Source organism: Actinia tenebrosa, unplaced genomic scaffold, assembly GCF_029948245.1.
Source record: "Actinia tenebrosa isolate PJP-AT-01 unplaced genomic scaffold, QUT_ActTen_1.0 PGA_scaffold9__36_contigs__length_13948895, whole genome shotgun sequence".
Lineage (NCBI taxonomy): Eukaryota > Metazoa > Cnidaria > Anthozoa > Actiniaria > Actiniidae > Actinia > Actinia tenebrosa.
Window position 1 is genome coordinate 3,831,977 of NW_028292586.1, and position 24,729 is coordinate 3,856,705.

The following is a 24,729-nucleotide window of genomic DNA, read 5'->3' on the forward strand; positions in this document are numbered from 1 at the left end:
TTAGCCGACTTTCAAATTTCATGCTCTACACACTTATCATCACAGGAAGACCATAACATGGAAGCGCGTGGGTGTTCATTAAAGGCACAGGTAGCCCAGGCTATCCACCGTTTATAAGATGTATTTAGTAAAAATAGATTTTGTTAAAATTTTGTAGCTTTCAAATTCGCTAAGATTATAAAAATAGAAGTGTATTTTAGAAATAAGTGTACTTATCGTTTCTCTTAAAAATTGTCTATATCAGGAGTTCTTTTTAGCGATTTTAGGGTACGCTTTTTATTGGTGGTGGTGCCGTGGTATTCCCTCCCTCGCCTCTCCAATAAAAATATATCTTCCCTAAGAATAATATTTATTATAATACACTCAACAAAATTACTCGATTCTGATTGGACAAGAGAAGTACAATTAAATCCTTTATAGTACACTCAACAAAATTACTCGACTCTGATTGGTCGAGAGGAGTACAATTATAGCGTTAATTGTACTCCGTAGGAGTACCGAATTAAGTCGCTATGGCAACACGGCCAAAACAATGTCAAAACAATTATTTTATATTATTTTGTACTTAATAAAACATAAATAAAATTATAAAGCCGTAAGAATTATTATGCATTTCAGTTGCGCGATGGACTGAAAATCGGCCGCCAAATAGACAAAGATGAACGGCGTCGCTTCGCATTTTTTACTGAAAGTTTGTTGAGTGAACTATAAACAAAAATTCGCACGATCTTCTTGTACAATTTGGAATTAATAGACACTCGTAATGTTTTGAAAGTTCTTTAATTGCACTCGCCTAAAGGCTTGTGCAATTACAAGAACTTACAAAACATTACTCGTGTCTATTAATTTCCAAATTGTACTCGAGATCGTGCGATTTCCTATACAAATTATGCTCTGTAGAGTCCCAATTAAGTTGCTCAATTTTATTGAGCGTATTATAAACAAAAAATCGCACAATCCGGAATTTATAGAAACTCTTGATGTTTTGAAAGTTCTCAAACTAGATTCGATCGCCTAAAGGCTCGTCCAATTTTGAAAACTTTCAAAACATCACTCGTACCTATAAATTCCGAATTGTACTCGAGATCGTGCGATGTCCTAAACAAATTATGTCAGTTCAGTATTTTAATCTAAGTAATAGTAAGATCTAAATTAGGGCACATATGGTGTTACCCTGCGAGCAGAGTCTCCCTTTAACTCCTAGTGACTCTGCTCGCAGGAAAATATGGTGTACGGTTAACTTGAGAAATGTATACAAATCGGTAATCGGAATATAGCATGCCGTGCGGGGTTTGGTGGAAAGAGGAAACCAGTTAAAAAAAAACCCGAATCAAGGCAGAGACCCAGTAATCATCATCAAGGTGTATCAGAAGATGTCGTGTCAGAAGACGTGAATGATTTTTTTGTTTTATTTCCATTTACCGACAGGTATTTTTTCTAAAAGAGATGTTTATAAGTCCTCTCCTTTCTCATTACTCCCCCTCCCCTTCTCGAGGGAATGTTTCAGGCTCGGTATCGTCTACTTTAATTCATTAGTTGTTTATCTAACCAGAGTAAACCAAAAAAAAAAATTAATGATATTTTTATATATTCTTAAGTAATTTAAAATACGTTTTAGCAATAACGTAGACATATTTTAGGGTATTATATTTATTAACCTCGTGAAGGCAATAGGTGGGACATCGCTATGCTATTGGACCGACCAATACGGATCGAGTGGTCCTATATCACTAATGTCCAATCAGTTGTCTCACAGAGACAAATATAACAAAGGATGCTAGAGAGTAAAGGTCACTCTCTCTATAGAAAAAAAGAAAAAGAAAAAAAAAAAGATATATTTAAAATTTCTTAGTGAATTTTACATCGGAAAACAAATTTCTATGATACTTTTTCCCTCTTAACCTGAATCGAAATATCATGGACAAGGAAGGCAGGTTAAACACGTTTATCAAAGTTAAAATCAAACAAACGATTTCTGCAAACAGCAGAAATCGCTACCAAAAGTAGTTTACTTTGAGCAGGAATTTAGATAAAACCATTAATGCGACCCTTTTTCTCTAAAGGATTAGATTCTTCAATTTCAATTATCATCATCATCTTCAGCTTGCAACATTTCTTCCAGGGTAGCTTCACATATCTTGAATGGCAGGTCCTTCCACTTTTTGAAGAGCTTTTTTTCTTTGCCATGGTTGAGCGTTGTCACGAAACTAACCATCTTCAGACATGGCCATTCTGTTTCTTCAACTTTTATGATCACTCCCCAGTCATGGTCACATTTCTTACAATAAATCTAAGGCAAAAGAGATAGAATCTTATAACTATATATTTATATATGTTAAGTGTATGCTACATCGAGTATACACTTAACATAACTTAACATAACATAACATATCACATAACTTAACATAACTTAACATATACATCTTTACCGAGTGACAAAAACACATTTCATAACTATATATTTGTTTTATTACATTGGTAAATAATTACGCAGGAAGGGGTAGGTAGGTAGGTAGGTAGGTAAGTAGGTACGTGGGTAGGTAGGTAGGTAGGTAGGTAAGTGGGTAGGTGGGTGGGTAGGTACGTGGGTAGGTAGGTAAGTAGGTAGGTGGGTAGAAAACTAGTGAAAACTAGTGTAAACTGCGTCGGTGTTTTCAGTAAAACAGTTGATAGATAGATAATTTGTAACACCGTATGGTATATAAAAATGAAACTGACGTTTCGGACGTTAGTCCTTCATCGGAGTAAACCAATGTAAAAGTGAAACTGACGTTTCGGACGTTAGTCCTTCATCGGTAGGTGGGTAGGTAGGTAGGTGGGTAGGTAGGTAGGATAGGTAGGTAGGTAGGTGGGTAGGTAGGTAGGTAGGTAGGTAGGTGGGTAGGTAGGTAGGTGGGTAGGTGGGTAGGTAGGTAGGTAGGTGGGTAGGTAGGTGGGTAGGTAGGTGGGTAGGTAGGTGGGTAGGTAGGTGGGTAGGTAGGTGGGTAGGTAGGTGGGTAGGTAGATGGGTAGGTAGGTAGGTAGGTAGGTGGGCAGGTGGGTAGGGAGGTAGGTGGGTAGGTAGGTGGGTAGGTAGGTGGGTAGGTAGATGGGTAGGTAGGTGGGTAGGTAGGTGGCCATGGTAGGTAGATAGGTAGCCAGGTAGGTAGGCAGGCAGGTAGGTAGGTAGGTAGGCAGGTAGGTAGGTAGGTAGGTAGGTAAGTAGATGTGTAGGTAGATGGGTAGGTAGGCAGGTAATTAGGTGGGGAGGCAATCAATTAATTTTGTGGAATCTCGAAATATGCAACCCAAAAACTAGTATACGATATACTGATAACCATGATTAAAAAAAAAAAAAAACGCAGGAAACTAAGTGCCTGATAAGATGAAATACCTTAGGATGGAACAATATAAGTTTAAACCATTCAAAGCCAGATAAACAAACAAAAGCTAATACTTGACTCATAATTACCTTTTTACCAAAATAAATGCCATCGAAAGTATTGGGTTTTTCGTGGGGTTTGATGGTTATCCTTTTATAAATGTCCTTGTTGATAACCACGTGATGTGCCTCTTTAAACCTACGAATGTCTTGAGCGTTACATACCACTACTTTACACTTTTTACAGAGAAATGCAACACTTTGGTCGACGACATATTTGAGTTGAGACTTCTTTTTTTCTTCATGCTCTTGCTTCTTCTTAGCAACACGTACGCTGCTGGTTTGAAGCAATTTAATCTGCAAGAAAGTAACCGCCATTAGTTCATTGATAATGATTGAAAAAGAAAGCGGACTTTTGAAACTAAAATATCCTTTACCTTTTGCAAAAATTCCTCTTTCTTCATATTCTGGGCTTCTTGTACAGCAAGTGTCATTAGCATTTCTCTATATTGGTTCCGTTTTTCATGTTCAGCTCCCCTGGACTCGGCGTGACTCAGATGTACATAACTACCTTCCTCAGCCCTTATACGACCACGTGACTGTACAAAAGATATCTCATTTCCTTTCACTCCATAGCGAATCACATAGTTACATTTAGGGATGTCCAGTCCTTCTTCAGCAACGGTTGTCGCAATGATGATGTTGACTGTGCCTTCCTTAAAACTCTGGATGACTTTTTCTTGTTGGCTTTGCGTTAACGCAGCTGTTGTAGATTTTGAAAAAGATAAAACGTTCTCTCTCATTTGCTCATTTGTTTATGTAATAACATGTCATGTATTAACCATTCCTTCGTTGTGGAAGGTAGGGAATAGCAAGTCCAGTGGAAGAGCGTAGGGTTGCATTTTAACACTACTACATCCCTCCCTAAGAAAACGATTTGAAGCGCCCTCAGTGTCATAGTAAAATAAGGCACTGGAAGATGTCACAAGCAAACTACGTTACACTTACCACCTCCAAGCAAGACCTCCGGCTTTAAAATTTTATTAAGCTCCTCAGATTCTTCCATCCATCTCTTTAGCGCGTACGCGTATTCCCTCGTACGAGTAAATAAGATCCCTATGGCTGGGCATTCCTCTCCAGCTTTTTCATGAAAACCTTTAATTTGATCCTGCAGTTTTGTGAGCAATGGATTTTTTGGCGTACCAGCTTCTTGGATGTGCTTTTCGATTCGCTCCTTCGTTTCGACGTATAATTCTTGTAAACGCCGTTCAGTTTCAGTAAACTTTGATTTGTCGAGGCTGTTGAAGTACTCGTCCAGGTAAAGAATTGCGTCTTCAATTCTGACGTTGCTGTTGATTAGCAGTGCCTCGTGATAACTATAACATAAAACAAATAAACACTATCGTTGTCATCGAAGCAAACATCATTATCACCAATATCAACAGCATCTTGATCATCGCCATCCCCAACATTAACAATATTATAACCAATACTCTTCATTATCTTCATTATCTTCACTATCACTGTAATTATTGTCATCACTATCACCATCAGCATTAACGTCATCCGCATCCGATCACCATCATTATTGTTGTCACTATCGCTAAGTACTTGTTCAGGTAAAGGATGGCGTCTTCAATTCTGACGTTGCTGTTGATTAGCAGAGCCTCGTGATAGCTACAGCATAAACATAAAACTTTTAACACAATAATACAATAGATACCATTACGTTACCGCTGAAACCACAGATGCTATCGATACAATGATGACCACCACCGCCATGACCACCACCGCCATGACCACCACCGCAATGACCAACACCGCCATGACCACCACCGCCATGACCACCACCGCCTTGACCACCATTGCCTTGACCACCACCGCCATGACCACCACCGCCTTGACCACCACCGCCATGACCACCACCGCCTTGACCACCACTGCCATGACCACCACCGCCATGACCACCACCGCCATGACCACCACCGCCTTGACCACCACCGCCATGACCACCACCCGTCATGACCACCACCGCCTTGACCACCACTGCCATGACCACCACCAACATGACCACCACCACCATGATCATCATCCGCCATGACCACCACCGCCTTGACCACCACTACGATCACTAGTTAAAATAAAAAATATATATACCATCTTAGTCGCTGTGCGTATATAAAATGATCGCTGTTTTCCATTTTGTTAGCATCACTTTCAAGTAACTCAATCCACTGACGATAACCCTCAACCTCTCGGTTCGTCGTTTGAGGAGGCTTTCCTATGAAGCTTTCGATCTTTTCCATGTTCTAAACAACCACAATAAGATAAGAGTGGCATCCACAATTTCAAGCCTTTTCCTCCCACTATCAAGGATTAAATAAATTGGTATGTGTAATACCTTATTTATCTCTTGCTCAAAGATGTCAGATTGCCTGCTCACTTGTACACTCTTACACTCAAGCACGTTACCACCAGTAGCTTTCTCGAGTTCTTCTTCGCATTTGCGGACGGTACTAATGTCGGAGGCGTCCAAGTTTGCGCACATAGAAAGGACATGCTCCTTTGCCTTTTCTTCTTTGCTTGCTTGTCCAACACCGAGGGAAGCGGTAAGACCAATGACCTGCAATGAATACCAGATATTTGAAATGAAATTCAGGATAAAAAAACGTTTTGTTATTACTTCCTTCATGAACGTTTTAATTCATTAACTCATGAACATTGCTCGAGCAGTGGTTATCGTCTCACAATCACTGGTCGCTCGACCAATCACAGTGCACTATTCAGTCAAGTCCAACATTATACTAAAAGCAAATAACTAAAGTTAGAATTAGTTATCGTACATTGATAAGTTTTACACCCTAGTGAAAATAGGAACTGACGTTTCGGACGTTAGTCCTTCGTCGGAGTCAATAGAAAGTAAGAGTGAGAGAGATGTTTATATAGTAGAGGAGAGAGAAAACAAACCAATAAGAAAAAAGCAAGCCATAAAACAAAGGAAAACAAAAGGATCGAAGAGTTAGAATTACCTGAGGTAGTTTCTTAGGCTCACTCGAACCATTTATTTTAATATCCAGATATGCTTGCATAACTTTGTTGTAGGCATGCTCCTTGTTGGCATGGTGACATTCATCAAAGACAAGAAGCGTTACATCACTGATACTGACTTTCTTCTCTTTTATGGCGTTCACCAGAATCTGTGCAGTTAACACTACTATGTCGTTTTCTTGTAGCAGTATCTCAAGAGGGACATACTGGGTCTCTGAACTGGCGCCGGTGATGTCCGATGTGTTGTAGTTAGTTAGGTATTCCTCGAAACGTCCTTTTTGTTGAAGTACCAAGTTTTGTTTGTCAACAATGAAGACAACCTTGGGTTCTTTGCCCTCATTTTCTATTTATGATAAGCAAGAGAAAAAAATCATTTCACAACTCTAACACTTTCTAATGCTTGAGGTTTCCATTTCTCTTTTGTTTAGGGCTAGCGTCGATTTTGCGCAGAATATTCAATGTGTTCCAGTGAAGGTCCGAGGAATAGACCTCTTTACCTTGGTAGTAGTGTTTTCCCTATACAGACCACGTGTATTCCCTTGAGCATCATTTCTTTATTTTTCTTTATGAATATGGATTCAATTCGAAAAAAAAATTATACTCTAGGGAATGACACGTGCCCTGAAATGGGAAAACATTACGCCCAAGGTAAAGAGGTCTATTTCAAAGTGTTTGTATTGTCGATTTTGTGCATTCTTTACTTTACAGCGGGCCGCTGTTATTTGCATAGTTCATAGAGGGGATTATAAAATATGGTATTTGTAAACATTTTGACACTGATCAAATGAGGCTAACCCTGAGAAATGGGTCTGAAATTAAGAAACACAGTGGCTAGGATATTAAAAATCATTTACTACACAAACGCCGGATACAACCGGATCATGCACATTCTTTCATTCTTCAACTACCTTTCTTGTTATCTTTATAAGCATCAAGGTGTCTTTTAGCAATCTCCATAGCAACAAAGGTCTTGCCACTGTTGGTTGGTGCACAGATGATGGTGTTCTTGCCTTCCAGGGCAGGTGCTGCAAGCTCTTTCTGGTACTCACGAAGTTTGAGTTCACGGCTGAGATTGTAGGTGCCATCATCCAGATATACTAGTACTGGTCAAATTCGAATCGACACAAAATTGATGGTTAGTTGATGTACCATAAAATACTCCTCTGATATTGCCTTATTTGTGACCAAGTAATGGATAAGAAAGGAAGAATGAGAGGAAGCAAGGAAGGAAGCAAGGAAGGAAGCAAGGAAGGAAGCAAGGAAGGAAGCAAGAAAGGAAGCAAGGAAGCAAGCAAGGAAGGAAGCAAGGAAGCAAGGTTGCAGGCATGAAAGCAAGCAAAGTAGCAAGGAAGGAAGCAAGGAAAGAAGCAAGGAAGCAAGGTTGCAGGCAAGAAAGCAAGCAAAGTAGCAAGGAAGGAAGCAAGGAAGGAAGCAAGGAAGCAAGCAAGGAAGGAAGCAAGGAAGCAAGGAAGCAAGGAAGCAAGGAAGCAAGGAAGCAAGGAAGCAAGGAAGCAAGGAAGCAAGGAAGCAAGGAAGCAAGGAAGCAAGGAAGCAAGGAAGCAAGGAAGCAAGGTTGCAGGCAAGAAAGCAAGCAAAGTAGCAAGGAAGGAAGCAGGCAAGGAAGGAAGCAGGCAAGGAAGGAAGCAGGCAAGGAAGCAAGGAAGGAAGCAAGGAAGGAAAAGTACTCCAGTCCTTGCCTCCCATGCATGTAGTCTTCATAAAAAACAAAGTTATTTTCCTTCTTCCATATTTTCTCTTATGAAATATGCACGTGGAAGGATAATAAACTTTAAGGATCTTATCTACCTTTTCTTCGAGGAATTCTTGTAGGCAAGGATACTTTTGTGGCTTCGGTTTCCATCGCCTCATCAACGACAACGTCTACAAAAACACAATTATAGTTAACAGAACTAATTAGATATTTTTGTGGTATTGCATCATATAGTCCATTAATTTCAAAATAGAATGGTCAAAACAACCTGTGTATTCACGAAAGCAGAACGTTATCTAATGTTGCTGTCAACGTCGCGTTTTTCTACCAAGAATCGAGCACGGAAAAGTGATGTAACGCATTCCAATCATATTGTATCGCTTATCTATTTGCTAGTGGAAAGTAAAAATGAGTAATTCCGTGAATTACGTAGAAAGTGGCGCCAATAGCCCACTTCCGAGATATGCTTCGCTTGTCACGCACAAAGGTTTCAGTATGAGGCTACGTGCTAAATTAAATTCATTCTTACCGCCTGTAACGAATGACTGAGCATTTAGCACGTAGCCTCATACTGAAACCTTTGTGCGTGACAAGCGAAGCATATCTCGGAAGTGGGCTATTATAACCGTTCGTTTGTTTTCGACACTTTGCTATCCCAGATGAGTGTGTTACCGGCTTCAGTAGACGTCGCAGTCCCTTCTAAGGTTTCACTTTCTGAAAAAGGAAAAAGAAAAACATCTTGGAGTTTACACCTTCGTAGGTTACTTCTTATAAATTTATATTTCTAGATAGGAAAGCCATACAAAAGGCAAGCTAGGTATATTGTCAGAGGTCCATGTTTACCCTGGAGATAAGTCACATTATCAATACTTCTGTAATTAGAATTGGGTCATACTTTTCAGATTTTACAAATCGAAGTACCTTCATTAAATTTGCGCTTGATTGCCTTATAATCCTTCTCTTCGATGACTACTTGTAAATACAAATCCTCTTCATTCTCTGTGCATTGTCTTTCTCCAAGGGCTTTAGGTAGGAGGTGCTCTTTCAAAAACGTCTCCAACTTTTTCTCTTCGTAAATATTCCATATTTCGTCTAGATGTTCAACCTTCATCGCAAATCGAAAAATGAGGTGTACGCCTCCACGGCAATTATTGGACATCTTGATGTGGGCAAAGTAGACTCCCTTTGGCAATAGTTCCTAAAACACGAACGCTGAGCGTCGTTACTTGATTTCACACTCTAAGTTTGGCAAAAGCAGTTTCTATGAAATCACATGTACCATTCACATATCTCAAAGCTCAGATGCGTTCTGAAATTCTTTTACTTTGAGGTGGGCTATACTTGTTCAAGAGTTGAGAATATCAAGTCTTGAAACTAAAATTATTAAGCTATTACCTCTTCAAAAATGCTTTTCAACTCCCTGAATTCAGAAGAACGGCCATTTTCGAATAATGTGGCGATTTTCTTTTCCAAAAGCGGCTGTCTTTCATCCTCTTTTCGGTCGCCTCCGTCCTTGCGCCTAAAAATGTGTACTGTACCGCGAATATCTGTAAAAAAAAAAAAAGAAAAAAAAAAGAAGAGATGACTAGCTAAAAACTAGTGTGAAAAACTAGTCTAATGAAACAGTAATGATAAAAGGGTAAATTTTACACCGAGAAAAGATGAAAAAACTGCTGACGTTTCGGACGCTAGTCCTTCGTCGGAGTAAAATAGAAAGAGGTGGTAGAAAGGAGTGTTTAAATACTGAGAACACCGACGAAGGACTAGCGTCCGAAACGTCAGCAGTTTTTTCATCTTTTCACGGTGTAAAATTTACCCTTTTATCATTACTGTGAAAAAAAGACATTATAAGGGCAATAGATTGAATAAAAAGGAAGAGAATAACATCTATCAACGCCAAGACAAATTAGGAAACTGTCCTGACTTTTCTGAGATGATTGATCGCTAGCTCATTTGCGGAAAATATCCTTCCTTAAAATTTCTTGACCGTTTGCTCATAAAGATAAGCAAAGTTCATCAAGACTTTTTCGTAGCTTATCTAAGCTTTTACATGCAGCATGACGTAATATTTTACTTGCCAGCAACTCTCGCTTCCTCGTAAAAAATATAACTAGATTCTTCCAAATCTTCCGGATTGTCCCCTTTGTCATCCTCAATGCCTGAGGGAGAGAAAAAGGAGGGTCACTTTATGGCTGCAAAACGAAATAGATCTGTTTACCTTGGTTGTTATGTTTCCCCATTTCAGACCACGTGTCATTGATACCCTAGGAAATGAAACGTGGTCGGGAATGGGGAAAAAAATTACACACAAGATAAAGGAATCCATTGAACAAGAAAGTAAAATGCATTGCTTGATGTTTCTCCACAGTTTTGGTTAAAACTCACCAGAATCGCCATGTAGTAGTACCGCTACGCTACCGAGGCCTGCTTTGCGTAGGGCACTTATGAACTGAGAGAAACCTTCGACGTGTTCTTTTAAGTGTTCCACTAGGGTTTCTACCGCTTGTGAAGGAAGGTAGTTATTTTCATTGTATGCTATATCTTTTTTCTGCTCATCAGTCAAACAAGGCAGTTTGTCTAACAGCTCAGTAGCATTGAAATCGTTTTTAAAATGACGAATGTTTTCTTGAAGAAATCGCTGGTGATCTTCGCTCATCTGTAGACGCTAAAAATGAATAAAAACCGAAAAAGGTGTCCATTATAAAAGTTTCACCAGGAATTCGAGGAAGGGGGGGGGGGGGGGGTGGACTGTTACTAACGATATACTATGATATTTAAGCAAAAGGGAGGTCACTAGTCAATCCTTTTACCACCCCTGACGTCATGACCACTATGCCACTATGTTGGTTGACGATAACAAAGCATTCTTCATTAGCTTCACTTAGATCAACCAACATAGGGGCTGTTTCATTGTTATTTATATCTCAAGGGATTTTGAGACGTGGTTCACTCCAAGAATTAAGCAAAGTAGTAAAAACAACGACAATAAAACCATACCCTGATCTTGGAAGCTTTCGGTTCGTCAACCTTTCTTCCTGTGCTTAAGGATTCAACTAAATGAAGGAAAAAGTATATGATAAGAATAGATTATTTTATTTTCACGAAAGTAAGCAGCTTCAAAGTGCCGTTACAGAAGGTGGGAGAAGGGATATGCTTGATATAAAGACAATCATTTGCTATGGTAAAAATGAAGATCGGAGCCCTGTACTTCCACCCTGGACTTTCAATCAGATTCATGAGTTTATTTATGATAGTGATGATGATGATGGTGATGATGGTAATGATGATAATGATGATGGTGATAATGCTGGTGATGATGGTGATGATGATGGTGATGATGGTGGTGATGATGGTGGTGATGATGAGATTATGATGACGATGATGATGGTGATAACGCTGGTGATGATGGTGATGATGATGATGGTGATAACGCTGGCGATGATGATGATGATGGTGATAATGATGATGATGATGATGATGATGGTGATAACACTGGTGATGATGGTGATGATGCTGGTGATGATGATGATGATGATTATAATGGTGTAAGGATGCTGATGATGATGATTACGATGGTGGTGGTGATGATAATGATGATGATGGTGGTAATGGTTGTGACAATGATGATGATGATAATGATGATGATAATGGTAGTGGTGATAATGGTGATGATAATGGTGATGGTAATAATGGTGATGACAATGACAGGGGCGAGGCTTGATAATGGAATTAGGAAAAACTATACACAAAAGTACTACATATTTCTTTCATTCCGTAAATAAAGTTTTAACATTTTCGTTTCCCTACCTTTTTTTGTTAATGTTGATATTCCCCCTATGATTTTCTCTTGTCCACCCATAATTTCCTCGTGTCGATCTTTAGCATTTTTTTCCGCTATAGACATAAAATTTGATAATAAAATATCACCTTAGTTATATTAAAAATAAATGATACTTTTCATAATGAACAAATTCAGTAAGTATCAATGGTTTCCAATTTGACACACTTTCACTCACTATGCAGGGCTGTAACCAGGGTTCTTGCAGGGTGGGTGCACAGGGAATGAAAATGGTACTAATATGTCTAAACTAACGGCTATCTTGAGAAGTGGTATAACATTCAAAGGATTTGCAGAATCCCCCTGCCCCCCCCCCCTCCCAAAAAAAAGATGAATGATTGATCCAATAACCAACCTATAATTATAAGGGTGAGGGATAATCATTATGCTACAATTTACAGATAGAAAAAGGGAAACAAAATGGACGAGTCAGTAGACTTTCAGCTTTTGCGAAGGGGGGGGGGGGGGTACACATGCACCCCGTTGTTTATGGCCATGTACAAACACACACACTACATTCAATATTCTATGTACCACTCTCAACTAATGCATTGGTTTTTTAAGATGGAGAAAAACCTGAGAATGCAGAGATAATCCCTTCACAAGGGAGAGAACAACAAATATGAAATTAAATTTCACATTAGCATCTTGAGGAATTGAACAAGCAACCCAAACTAACTATGGTGTAAAGTGAATGTTTTAGCAACATGTGTCCTAACATCTAACTGGTTTAATTAGAACATACAATCAGTAACAGCTTTAAGTATTTCATCTTCCAATTTACAGCACTCTTTCAGGATAGCATACAACGTGTCAACTGGTTTTGTTATATCTGAAAAAAGAAGAAAATATTATCTTCATTTAAAGTCAACAAATAATTGATGAAATGAATTATACATTTTATAAACTGGAATGAAGTTTTCTGCTTCCAAAAAAGCGAATTTTATTTCAATTTTTAATCTTGAACTTACATGAGCTTGACAGGATAAATTTATTACCTGCAGAAAAATCCTTACTCAATTCATGTCACCTAATGGAAATTGAACTCCGGTCACAGTGGTGAGATTAAAGCATTCTCATTGCTATATTATCCATGCTTCCTTTAATTTCATAAGTATAAATTTCACTCTGTAACAGCATTGACAACAGTACCTTTTTCTACAGCATCAAATTCATCTTGGGTGGCATTGAAACTTTTCAGTGCTTTGCAAGCTTTTGGCCATTCTGTGTTAAATTTTGCAATTGATATCCTTGCATCTGATGCATGGCATATTAGTGTGTTACGAATCTCTTTCATATCTTTCACTGTCTTAGTTTCTGCAGGGCTTAAAACAGCACCATAGGGTGTAGATAGCAATACCAAACTTAAAAGTGAAAAATCCCATTCATTTGTTTTGCCAGAATCAAATTGCTTTTCCTGTTTTGTAAACTGGAATCTTAGTTTTAGGATTGTTTTCAGTGTAGCAGCATCAGATGCTTTGTCATTCCAAGGATGTGTAGGCATGGTACCATTTGCATTTTGGTGTACTGTTGGCCATCGTGACTTTAAACACTCTCTGAGCTTAGAATTGCCAAGACGAAACAAAAGCAATGTGAAACGAAAAAAATTGTCTCTGAAAAGAAAGAAAGTTCTGTTATTTTTAAGGAAAATTGAAGTTTGGAATCAGAAGACAAGAAAATAAAAATTGTCCAAACCACCCTTCAACGATGTGAAGGCAGATTTCTTCTTGGTTCCGACTCCCCTTACTTTGCTATTGCTATGTCCCACAAGCTCAACAACAAATAAGCAATAACTCAGAATTTAAAAATCTGAGCATGAAAAATTGTTTTAATTGCTTACTGTCCTAAGAAAATAAAATTCTAATTTGCACTAGATCATATTTGAATGGAGATTTGAGCTATATAAAGAAAATTGCCTTATAATCCTTGTAGTGCTCTTTAAAACAGAGACTGTGTAGTTATTCATGGGGCAATATTTCAATTTCACTGGGATAACTGCTACGATGATAAATTACTGCAATTTTTGATTTATTTTTGGTATTTTTAATTTGCAGGAAGGAGTATCAAAATTTTTAAAAAAATGCTGCTTTCAATTACAAATATGTTCAAAATATGTTTGCTTTCATTAATAGCTCTAATCTCTTTCATTCACTACATTCAAAACTGCATTGAAACGGTAATTAAAGCTGAAAAAACGTATGCAAGAATGAGCAACTGACAATGTAAAATTTACCTCTCCTCGCGATCTTGATCAGCATGTGAAGAAGAAGCCATCATTCAAACTATAAAAAAAATAGTGTCAAAAAATAATCAACTTCAAATGTATCAAATAAAAACGTATTGTTAAACTTAATCATTAATACCTATAAGTATTTTACAATTTGAAGAAAGGGCAAACTTAAAGTTGTTTGTTTTAGATTCCTTGAAATATAATTTAATATATATGCAAATCAGAAACCAATTCTCTTAATCCAAATTTCGCCAGAAAGAATATCTGTAGGAAATCTTGAAAGCTTGTAGGAAAATATTAAATTGATATGGATATTCTTTTTATAAGAAATCGTAACTTGTCTACAAAAAGGAGATAGTAGATAAAATATTAATGTGCACAGACTGAACTTGAAAATATTATTTGACGACAACTCGAAGATTCGATCACTTTGTTGAAGCAATTTTCGATTAGTTTCGCTTAGTTTGAGTTTGTTATATTAGTGTAGTAAATAGAAGGTGGAAGTGTGATAAAATCGATAAATGTCGTGAAAATATCGGTACAATTTTTTAAATTAAGTGGGTGTTAATCGATTTCTCACCTTGTCTGTTGTAGACTGAAATGTATTCCACAACATATACCGGCGATCGAAGGATACCTTTTTCTTCTTATTAAAAGTATCCCAAACGAACCAGGATCTTCAATATATACGAACCAAATCTAATACTTTCAATTTGAAGATCAAATAGATGACTTTCTTTGGCGAAGGAGTTAAAAACATGCGCAAACTGTAGCTGGAAATTCTGGGAATTATAACCGGAAGTCGATTAGCTCGACCTCTGACTGCTTTCTTTTTGTTTATCGTTATGCTCGAAATTTTCTCTCTGGTTGTAAGCTGACTATGCAAAATTTTCTTTTGCATTAAAGAACTTTAAAAAAAAAATGATGATAAAAAAAACTCATAAAAATGTTAAATCAGGCTAAGGGTCGCACGGGGAATCCCCAGGAGGGAAAATCCCGGAACAATGACGAAATGTTTGTGTTCATTTGCATAAATTTCCATCGATATAAATGATACGCGAATTTGTATTTCATACTTCATTTGAACATCAACCTATTCTAGCAAAAAGGTAAGATTTCCCTTATCTAGAAGCGCGAAAACCATAAACATTTTAAAATCTTTTCACGATAATTTTGTAAATCGTTTGTATAAAATTGAATGAATTTATTTATTTTCAGCTTTCGAAAAAAAAAAAAAAAACCATGCAAAAGGAAGAAAGAGAGCTAGTAGAAGATTTACTGGGGCACTTCGTGGAAGATATTATACCAGCTGATATGTTGCCGTTTCTAACGTGCTTAACGGCTGACGACAAAGAAGTGATTCGAAGCGAGGAAAATTATCACGGACATAGGAGAGCAACCCCTTTGTTGATAGATAGATTGAAGAAGAGAAAGAATGGTTTTGTCCAGTTTGTCAGGGCTTTGGAACGAACAGGTTGTAGTCATTTGGTGGATCTTATTATTCTGAAGCAAGATGGTGAGTTTAGTAGTGTTTCCCACATTTTTTAATTCAAAAATTAAAAAAAATATTTTATAAAATACATGTATAAATTATAAGATATATTTTTTCTATTTATACTCAAATTACTCAGAATTATTTGAAAGCATTACGCACCAATATAGACTGTGTTTATGTAGATCTACACAGCCTTTTTCTTCATCAAGTATGTACCTGTATCTCGTATTATTATTATCATTCTTTCTATTCTTCGTTTGCAATAGACGTCATAGGCGCCATGTTGGAAGAATTTGACAAAAGATTTTTCAATGAATTCTTTTGTTATATCTTCCAACATGGAGGACATCCCTTTTGTTATTGTGCTCTCTTGGGATTGATTGCAAACCAAGATTGTTCAATTTACATTTTTTTCACTGCCATCAATCAATAATATTTATTCCATACCTTTTAAGTTCTTGACTGAAGGCAGTAAAAACCAATTTTGGAACAAGTTGTTGAAATTTCTGAATTCACAGAATATCGAAAACTGCAGTTAATAAATTTATGAATTTTTATGGTTATTTTGAACTGAACATAAAGAATGAATATAGGGGGTTCTTTCAGCTGTTTGAATAGCACTTTATAAATTAATCTTCACACATTTTTGTACAAAAATTAAGGTATAAATTAGGATGAAAAATATCATAAATTAGCATTGATGTTATTTACTAGCTGTAAACAGTAATTATATATATTTTCTCTTACTTCAGGTCTACTTCCATCGACATATTGAAAATTCCCGAATAAATCGAATCATCAATATTAGAATTAATGAAATATTGGAAACAAGAGTGCAGGGGTTTAATTAAGCTTTGAAAGAATAGGACAATATCATGAACTAGCCAGAGTGAACATTACAGCTACCCAGAGTGAACATTACATGTACAGCTGTATATTTTACAAATTACTAGTTAGTATATGTAATAGGACTCCATGCTGTCCAATTAAGAAATAATTGGACGAGGAAAATTCCAAGGACTGACAAAATTGGATGAGGCCATAGGCTGAGTCCGATTTGCCAGTCAGAGGAATTTTTCGAGTCTAATTATTTCTTGATTGGGGAGCATGAAATTCCATTACCTATTAATTATATAGCTGTGTAATTAATCCCATATCAACAAGACCTGCCCAATTAAGAAAATAATTGGACAGTTACCTATATGGGATTAATGAGAAGCTGTATAATTAAGCTATAAATGGTAATTTAAGCAGGAGAATCTTGCTCCTTTACCAGAATATTATTTGATCCCTGAGCCTTACAGAAACCCCTGCAAGTGAAACTACTAATTTAGGAACATTTTAGGCGTGTATGAACAACAATCATTTTATCTTCCCTATCATGTAATTACTACATGACAGAAAGTGAAACAAAAATAGAGAATTATTACTATAATTATTATTATATTAGCAATTTAAAAATACGCCTAGTCTGCACATATTTGGAATTTGAATTTTATTATTATTATATTAAATGAATCAGCATTAGAGTGCTCACACAAAACCCGTGAAACAAATACTAATTTTTAGTACTAAATAGTGATAATCAAACAATAGGAAACAAAGGATTCTGCATAAATTACTACTAATTACTCCTAGATATTATTCACGGGTTTAGTGCGTGCACTCTAAAAAAATAAAAAAATGAATTATAAAATACGAAACTAATAGGCAGCCTCATAAGTAGTATAGGGGATGGGGGTTCCAGCGCAACGACAACCGGAGGATTACCCGTCTAAAGTACCCACCTCGATTCGTACCGCGATTACCCGCATCCCGCGTCTATGTAAGATATGTTAGTCTATATATGGAGTGCGAAGATTGTAAGAGAACTTTTAAGAAAGAAGTGGACTTGAAGAAGCATTTAAAGATGAAGACGAAATGTATGAGCAGCTATGATTGTGGATGTGGTAAGAAGTTTGAGACTAAGGTTAAATTGTTTTGGCATTGTCAGGATTGTGAGTATGACTACGACGATCTGAAAAGGGTCTGGAATTAGGTATAAGATATTTCCTATTATATAGATGGAATCCCAAAGCAATTTCGAAACGGTGTCAATACCCGGTAACGGTGAGATTGACGTTAGACAGTTTTGGCGTCAGTCAGAAAGGAAGGTCAAGAGAACGCTTCGAAAAGGTATAGAAGAATTAGGAGCCCTGAAAGCGAGTATAATGGTAGAAGTGAGTCTATCAAAAGATGATGCAACGACGACAGCAATGCTGCGATCAAAGTCGTTAGTGATATTAGAGTCCACCAATCTGGATAAGTCACTCAGCGAAGCCTTAGAAGCAATAATGGAGTCGCTGTCTAACTACACGAAAGAAGGATCAGGTTGGACAGTGGAGGAGGTAGAAGGTATGGAGGTTAGCATGGCAAGGTACGTACCAATACGAGGAGGAAGTTACGTGCCCCTACCAACGTGGGTAGAAAGGAAAAAAGCCATAGTCAACGTAAAAAATGACGACAACCGCTGCTTTATGTGGGCAATACGATCCGCGCTGTATCCAGTAGATAAGGATCCCTGTAGGACAAGTAAGTATCCCACAGACGATTTAGAGTGGGATGGTGTGGAATTTCCCATGCAGTTGATAGACATCCCCATATTTGAGGAAATAAACGATTTAGCAATTAACGTTTATGGAGTCAGAGACCAAACGATAGTACCACTAGTGTTGTCAAAGAGTAAAGGAGAACGAATACACCTTTTCTACCACGGCGGACATTATTCGTGGGTTAAACATATTAGCAGACTGTTTTACAGACACACCAAACACAAAGGTAAGAAATACTTCTGCGATTGCTGCTTATTATCCTTTACCAGCGTTAAAGCTCTAAAGGAACACGATGAAATATGTCGCGGAGTCGAAGAAGTGGCGCAACGGATCCAGATGCCCACAGATAAGAACCTATCCTACTCAGACCATCAAAAGCAGATGCAGGTGCCTTACGTGATATATGCAGACTTTGAAGCGTTGATAACTAAGGAAGAGCAGAAAAGTGGTGCCACGAATAAGGTGGGATTACACGAGATCTGCTCCTTTGGTTACATAGTAGTCAGATCAGACGGTAAGGCTGACCCTCCTGTAATTTACCGAGGTAAGAACGCAGCTAATGAGTTTCTAGAAGCATTGCGAGAAGAGGAGGAAGAGATAAGAGAACAATTAAGACACCCAAAGAAGATGGTATTTACCAAAGAGAACCAGGAGGCTTTTACCAAGGCAAAGAAATGCCACATTTGCCAACATACGCTTCTCCAGTTTGGAAGACGAGCCAAGAAAGCGTGGGATGAAGATGGAAAGTATTTAGGAGAAGCTCATTTTAAATGCGGGAAGTATGCTAAGAAGGGTGAGAAGCCGGGAAAGCCCTCCACGCATTGCATTCACTGCCACAAAGCATTTGTTGAGGATTTCTATGTGGATAAGGTTAGAGATCACTGCCACATCACGGGTAAATACAGAGGTGCGGCTCATTGGAAATGCAACATAAACTTCAAAGTAGATCCAGACATGGAGATTCCGGTGTTCTTTCACAATTTAAGGGGTTACGACAGTCACTTACTTTTACAAGGAACGGACGGCTCCGAAGTAAAGTGCATACCCAACAACAAAGAAAGGTACATGTCCGTAACCGTAGGCAAGCTGAAGTTCTTAGACTCGCAGCAGTTCATGGCGGACTCCTTAGCAAACTTGGTTAAATACAACACGGAGTTCCCCATTTCCAGTCAATACGGCGCGGAAAGGAAAGGAGTCTACCCATACGAATACATGGACTCCTGGGAGCGATTCGAAGAACCCCTACCACCCAAAGAGAGATTCTACAGCACCCTAAACGAGTCTGGTATAAAGGACGAGGAGTACCAGCATGCGTTAGATGTGTGGGAAAAGTACTCCTGTGAGAATATGGGGGAATACCACGACATCTACCTACGTTCAGACGTAGTGCTGCTCGCGGATGTTTTCCAAAGCTTTCGAAAGATGGCAATGGAATACTACGGGTTGGATCCAGCGAACTTCTACACGGCTCCTGGGCTTAGTTGGAGTGCGCTTCTAAAGAAGACAAACGCGCAACTGGATTTCCTAACGGAATACGACATGTACCGCTTTATGGAAGACGGTATCCGCGGCGGTGTTTGCGGACCCAGCAGACGATACGCCCGCGCAAACAATCCCACGGTGGAGTACGACCCGGAGAAGCCAACCACATACATCTTCTACTTAGACGCAAACAACCTCTACGGTTGGGCAATGTCACAGTACTTACCTGTACGCGACTTCGAATGGGACGACATAAAGCCCATAGAGTTTTACCTAAACGTAGGTAAAGAAGACGACAAAGGTTACGTGCTGGAGGTGGACCTGGAATACCCAGAGCACTTGCACGACGCGCACAATGAGTTCCCATTAGCACCAGAAGCAATAGAAATACCATTTAAGCAGCTGAGTCCGCTGCAGAGGGAAATGTGCCCTGGCTACAAACCCTACAGGAAGCTAACGATGAACCTGATGGACAAGCGAAAGTACGTGGTGCATTACCGCAACCTGCAGTTCTATGTGCGCCACGGCTTACGCGTGAAGAAGATCCATCGCGTTTTGAAGTTCACGCAGGAACCATGGATGCGCTCCTACATTGACTTTAACACACAAAAGCGTACGCAGGCAAAGAATGACTTCGAAAAGAACCTGTTTAAACTAATGAACAATAGCGTATTTGGTAAGACAATGGAGAACATCCGCAAGCGCGTAAGCATAAAGATAGCCAGCACCAGAGAGGAAGCAGAAGCATACGTATCACAGCCTGGATTCGTTAGATACGTAGAAATGTTAAACTTCTACGTGATTCACATGAAGAAAGCGAATCTATTCCTGAATAAACCCGTATACACGGGGTTTACAGTGTTAGACCTATCAAAGCTGCTCATGTATGAGTTTTACTACGACAAGCTAAAACCGAAATACGGTGATAAGTGCCGCCTCTTATACACCGACACCGATTCCTTGATACTAGAGGTGCAGACGGAAGACATTTACGAAGACTGTGTTCCCGACATCGATGAATACGACACCAGTGATTACCCACGCGACCACTTTCTTTACTCCCCTAAAAACAAGAAAGTAATCGGGAAAATGAAGGACGAGATGAAAGGAAAACCCATCGTGGAATACGTGGGCCTGAAACCTAAGATGTACAGCGTGCTAAAGCTGGACGGTGTAGAAAAGAAAGCCAAAGGCGTAAAAAAATACGTGGTTAAGAAGGACATTACGCACGAGTCCTACTTGAAGGTACTGCGTACGCGTAAGGAACAGCGACATAAGATGAACAGCCTGCGCAGCTACGGACATCAAATACACAACGTTACGCAGGAGAAGGTGTCACTGTCTGCATTTGACGGTAAGAGGTGGATGTGTGATGATGGTATTCATACGATAGCATTCGGACATCACACGATAAGCAGTTCTTCTTCGACGAACCCACGAGTGGGACCATCATGAAGATAATACAAGATGGGCTGACCCTTCTTAGCTATCGCACTTCGGATCTGGTAAGTTTCCAAAGACCAATTAGGATCCGTAGCTCTTTTGGATCCTCCTTCTAATTCACCCGGCTCATAGAGATATCGAACCGTGACATCACCTAATTTCTTTTCCTGGGGGAAGACCGCCCTCGAACTTCTGACGAAGGACTTGTGTTCCACGTGTTTCTTTTTTATGGCATCTTTGGGTTTTATCCCCGTAGCCCTGGCCGCCTCGTTGTTCAAAGCCGCGACGACCTGGGGGAGCCTCTGAGTCCATTCTCTGTTGCGTTTGGATGGATCTTCCAGCTCTTTCCAATACTGGTACCCAAAGAGACGCTCGGCCAAGGTCTTATTAAATCTTTCGACGATGCTCTGACCCCTGTGGTACTCAGCTTCGGCTCTCCTAATTTTAGTGCTGTGGTCTTTCAGGGTCTTAGTAACCACGCCCATGAACTCTGTCCCCGCATCCACTTGCAGCAGCTTAGGCCATTTCAAGACGCGCTTATAAATCCTACCTAGGGCTTCTGCGACTTCCCCAGAATCCTTGCTGGTTATGGGTTCGGCGTCCTTGTATCTGCTTGCGATATCAACTACGGTCAAAGCGTACCTATAGGTCTTTCTTCTCACCTTGTCGTGCGGTAAGAAGAGCAAATCCGCCTGATGAACTTCATTGGGGGTATTTACGGTAAAGCTGGGCCTGGGAATGTACTTAGGCACGGGAAGATAAACCTGCCAGAGGGTTTGTTTTTTTAACCAATTCTTAGCCGTTTCATCTGATACCCTGGCCGCGGTCGCGAGTTTTTTAATAGCCGACGCTCCTTTCCAATAGCCTTCAGGCCCATAGTAAATCCTTTTGAGTTTGTCCTCAGTTCGGCCCATTATATGAATAGAATCGCGCTTCGTTTGATTCAAGCGAAGGATAAAACAAGATTGATCTTACGTCCATTAAAATCCACCGTCTCTCCGTCCACTTTAATGGTGATGTTTATGCTTTCTACCAAATTAGACAAATCATAGCTCAAAGAAATGGGGGTGTATTCTACCAGGTCAAATGGATTACCTTTGGGTAGAAACTTGGACATAAGAGAAGACTTTTCTCCATTGTTGTAACTATGGACCAAGTCGCAATAGACTTCGTAAGAGGATGCGACTTTCCATTTCACATCATATGTATTGCCGCTATTTATTGTGGTACTAGTAAGGCCCAGGAGTTCTACCAATGAACTGTCCTTTAAATTAACGCTCCCACTATTTTTTTTGAATTTCATTTCATGGGGTAATCCTGTGGTAAGAGTATATCCATGCTTTGCTAGCTCCTTAGCCAGTGTTATAGGTGTGTATTGGGAATCTGGTATTTTTGGTTTGGCGGCATTGTCAACGACAAAGCCATCAATTAAATTATACCAAGAATTGTATAAAGAGCAACTAACCAACCGAACCCTTTCCGCGCGGATGGGAGGATTCAGATAAGTGGTAAAGTTATTCTTGTCGCTTTCCAAAAAGACGATCATTATATTAGATACGCCAAGGCCACGCCTCCTGCCAGCCCTGCGACTCCTACGAAGACCAACTCACTATTTTTTTGTTTCTTAGAAGGCTGGTAGTAATTCTTAAAGTCAGGCTTCTTTAACGCCACTGTTGGGTGCGCCTGCGAATAAAGTTTGAAGGCGTAGTCTGTGTTTTCGAAGTTCTTATCCGCCTGCATTTTGTCTTGGTAATTCTTATCCAACCAATCCCTGTAGGCTTGTCTTTTTTTATTCCAAGCCGCCACGTCCCTTTGATATTTCTCCAGCGCTAAGTCGTGCCTTTTTCTTTCGGCGTTAGATTCTGCGTTTCTATCACCGCTAACTAATTTATCCAGATATCTACCGCCATAATTAGCCCCTGTAAATGCTAAAGCTGCAATGACTCCACCTGCGACTAAGCTAACCATTATATGTTAGGCAGGTACTTTTCCTTTCGTAGGTAATCCTTTAGCAAGATAGCCCCGCCAACGGCAGCGGTCATTTTAGCGAAATTAGCGAAGCTCTTGCTTGGGTCTTCAGTAAAGTCTTCTTTGAGCACTTTCTTACCTACCCAACCAATACCCGCAACAATAGAGGTAATGATAGCTGCCTTCTTCAACAGTTTTCAACAATGCAGTCGACATTATATTACAAAGCGAGAAGGTCATTCCATTTCAGGGATTTTGTTTTTTCTGACCTCCACAGGTGCGTGATATGTTGGGGCCTCCCACTTTACTTCTGGCTTCATATTCCGCCATTGTAAGTAAAAGCTGCCTGCTGCTATAGCAATTCCTAACGCGCCGATGACGTAGCCGGGATTCCAAAAGGATTCGCTTTCGTCCTCCACCTTTTCTTCTTTTTTGGCTTTATTCTTTCTGTTCATCTCCGCGAGCTTCTTTCCCGCGGCAACTCTGCCTGCAGATTTAGGCTTGGTAATCTTCTGCTCCTCCTGAGGTTGTTCTTCGGTGCCACTCATCTTATATCTAAGGACTTGAAGGACTTGATAATAACTTGACGGCGACTTGACAATGACTTAAGGATGACTTGATCAAGTACTTAAGGACGACTTGACAATGACTTGACTAAGTACTTGAGAATGACTTAAGACGACTTGACTAAGTACTTGACAATGACTTGACTAAGTACTTAAGACGACTTGACAATGACTTGACTAAGTACTTAAGGATGACTTGACTAAGTACTTAAGGATGACTTGACTAAGTACTTAAGACGACTTAAAGACGACTTGACTAAGTACTTGAGAATGACTTAAGACGACTTGATAATGACTTGACTAAGTACTTGAGGTGACTTGATTATCAGCAAGTGCTGCCTGAAAGACCTTTTCAACTTCTCTGTCCTTCTTGAAGTCCTTCCAAGATGTTCCAAAGGAACCTAGTACCTCTTTCAAGTCAACGTGCTGAGCTACGTGCAAAGCTGCAGAGGCTACTGCCATTAACTTACCGCACTTCAAAGACAACCACCCGCAGGTTATCTTAAGTTCTTGGGATATGACATAGTCATCTCTTATGTCCTTACGCAGTTGCTCCACATCGTCTATGGGCAGTGCAAGTCCAAGCAATTTAGTCGCAAGTCGGATAGCGGAGTCTGCGACGGCGTCCGTGGTCTTACTTGCAAGGGCAGGCCTCGTACCTCTTATGGAACTTCTTAACCTCCTCTTCTGACAACTTGTTAACTTGCTCATGGGTAAGTTCCTTGCCTATCATTTCTTTACACTTCCCCGAAGACACAAGGATGTTGAGTTGTTCCTTGAGGTTACTTTCGTCTAACTGTGTGGGGACTTCATCTAAGAGCTGCTCAATCTCCATATACATTAGGAGTTAAAGATCTTTATTGAATACGGAAACCTCAAAGAGAAGATCATTTTGGAATGTTGATGCGTCTTTAAATGCCGCATGTATTCATGCAACTGTTCCTTGGATATCTCACCGCCGTAGTCGCTTAAGATGGTTTCCAGGTCAGACTTACT

At 39.4% G+C, this 24,729-nt stretch overlaps 2 protein-coding genes across 3 annotated transcripts; one reads left to right on the forward strand and one right to left on the reverse strand.

Annotated features, from left to right (window-relative positions):
- Window positions 1-1,395: 1,395 nt before the first annotated feature.
- On the reverse strand, window positions 1,396-15,099 carry LOC116289777 (ATP-dependent RNA helicase DHX58). 2 transcript variants are annotated; one of them, XM_031696716.2, is made up of 20 exons: window positions 14,769-15,099; window positions 14,192-14,240; window positions 13,111-13,571; window positions 12,704-12,790; window positions 11,928-12,014; window positions 11,118-11,173; window positions 10,506-10,785; window positions 10,199-10,279; window positions 9,516-9,667; window positions 9,042-9,318; window positions 8,793-8,834; window positions 8,216-8,290; window positions 7,318-7,512; window positions 6,391-6,752; window positions 5,763-5,984; window positions 5,519-5,670; window positions 4,370-4,737; window positions 3,799-4,124; window positions 3,452-3,718; window positions 1,396-2,290 (listed from the first exon to the last, which is right to left on the reverse strand). In XM_031696716.2, the coding sequence occupies exons 2-20, from the start codon at window positions 14,233-14,235 to the stop codon at window positions 2,081-2,083; spliced, it is 3,744 nt and encodes a 1,247-aa protein (XP_031552576.2). In that variant the 5' UTR covers window positions 14,236-14,240; window positions 14,769-15,099; the 3' UTR covers window positions 1,396-2,080. The 2 variants fall into 2 exon arrangements, with proteins under 2 accessions (XP_031552576.2, XP_031552577.2); XM_031696717.2 differs by lacking the exons at window positions 12,704-12,790; window positions 13,111-13,571; window positions 14,192-14,240; window positions 14,769-15,099 and having other exon boundaries at window positions 11,118-11,175; window positions 11,929-11,999.
- Window positions 15,100-15,142: 43 nt separating this feature from the next.
- On the forward strand, window positions 15,143-17,373 carry LOC148904530 (uncharacterized). Its single transcript, XM_089024655.1, has 3 exons — window positions 15,143-15,297; window positions 15,407-15,704; window positions 16,436-17,373. The coding sequence occupies exons 2-3, from the start codon at window positions 15,431-15,433 to the stop codon at window positions 16,456-16,458; spliced, it is 297 nt and encodes a 98-aa protein (XP_088880781.1). The 5' UTR covers window positions 15,143-15,297; window positions 15,407-15,430; the 3' UTR covers window positions 16,459-17,373.
- The last annotated feature ends 7,356 nt before the right edge of the window (window positions 17,374-24,729 follow it).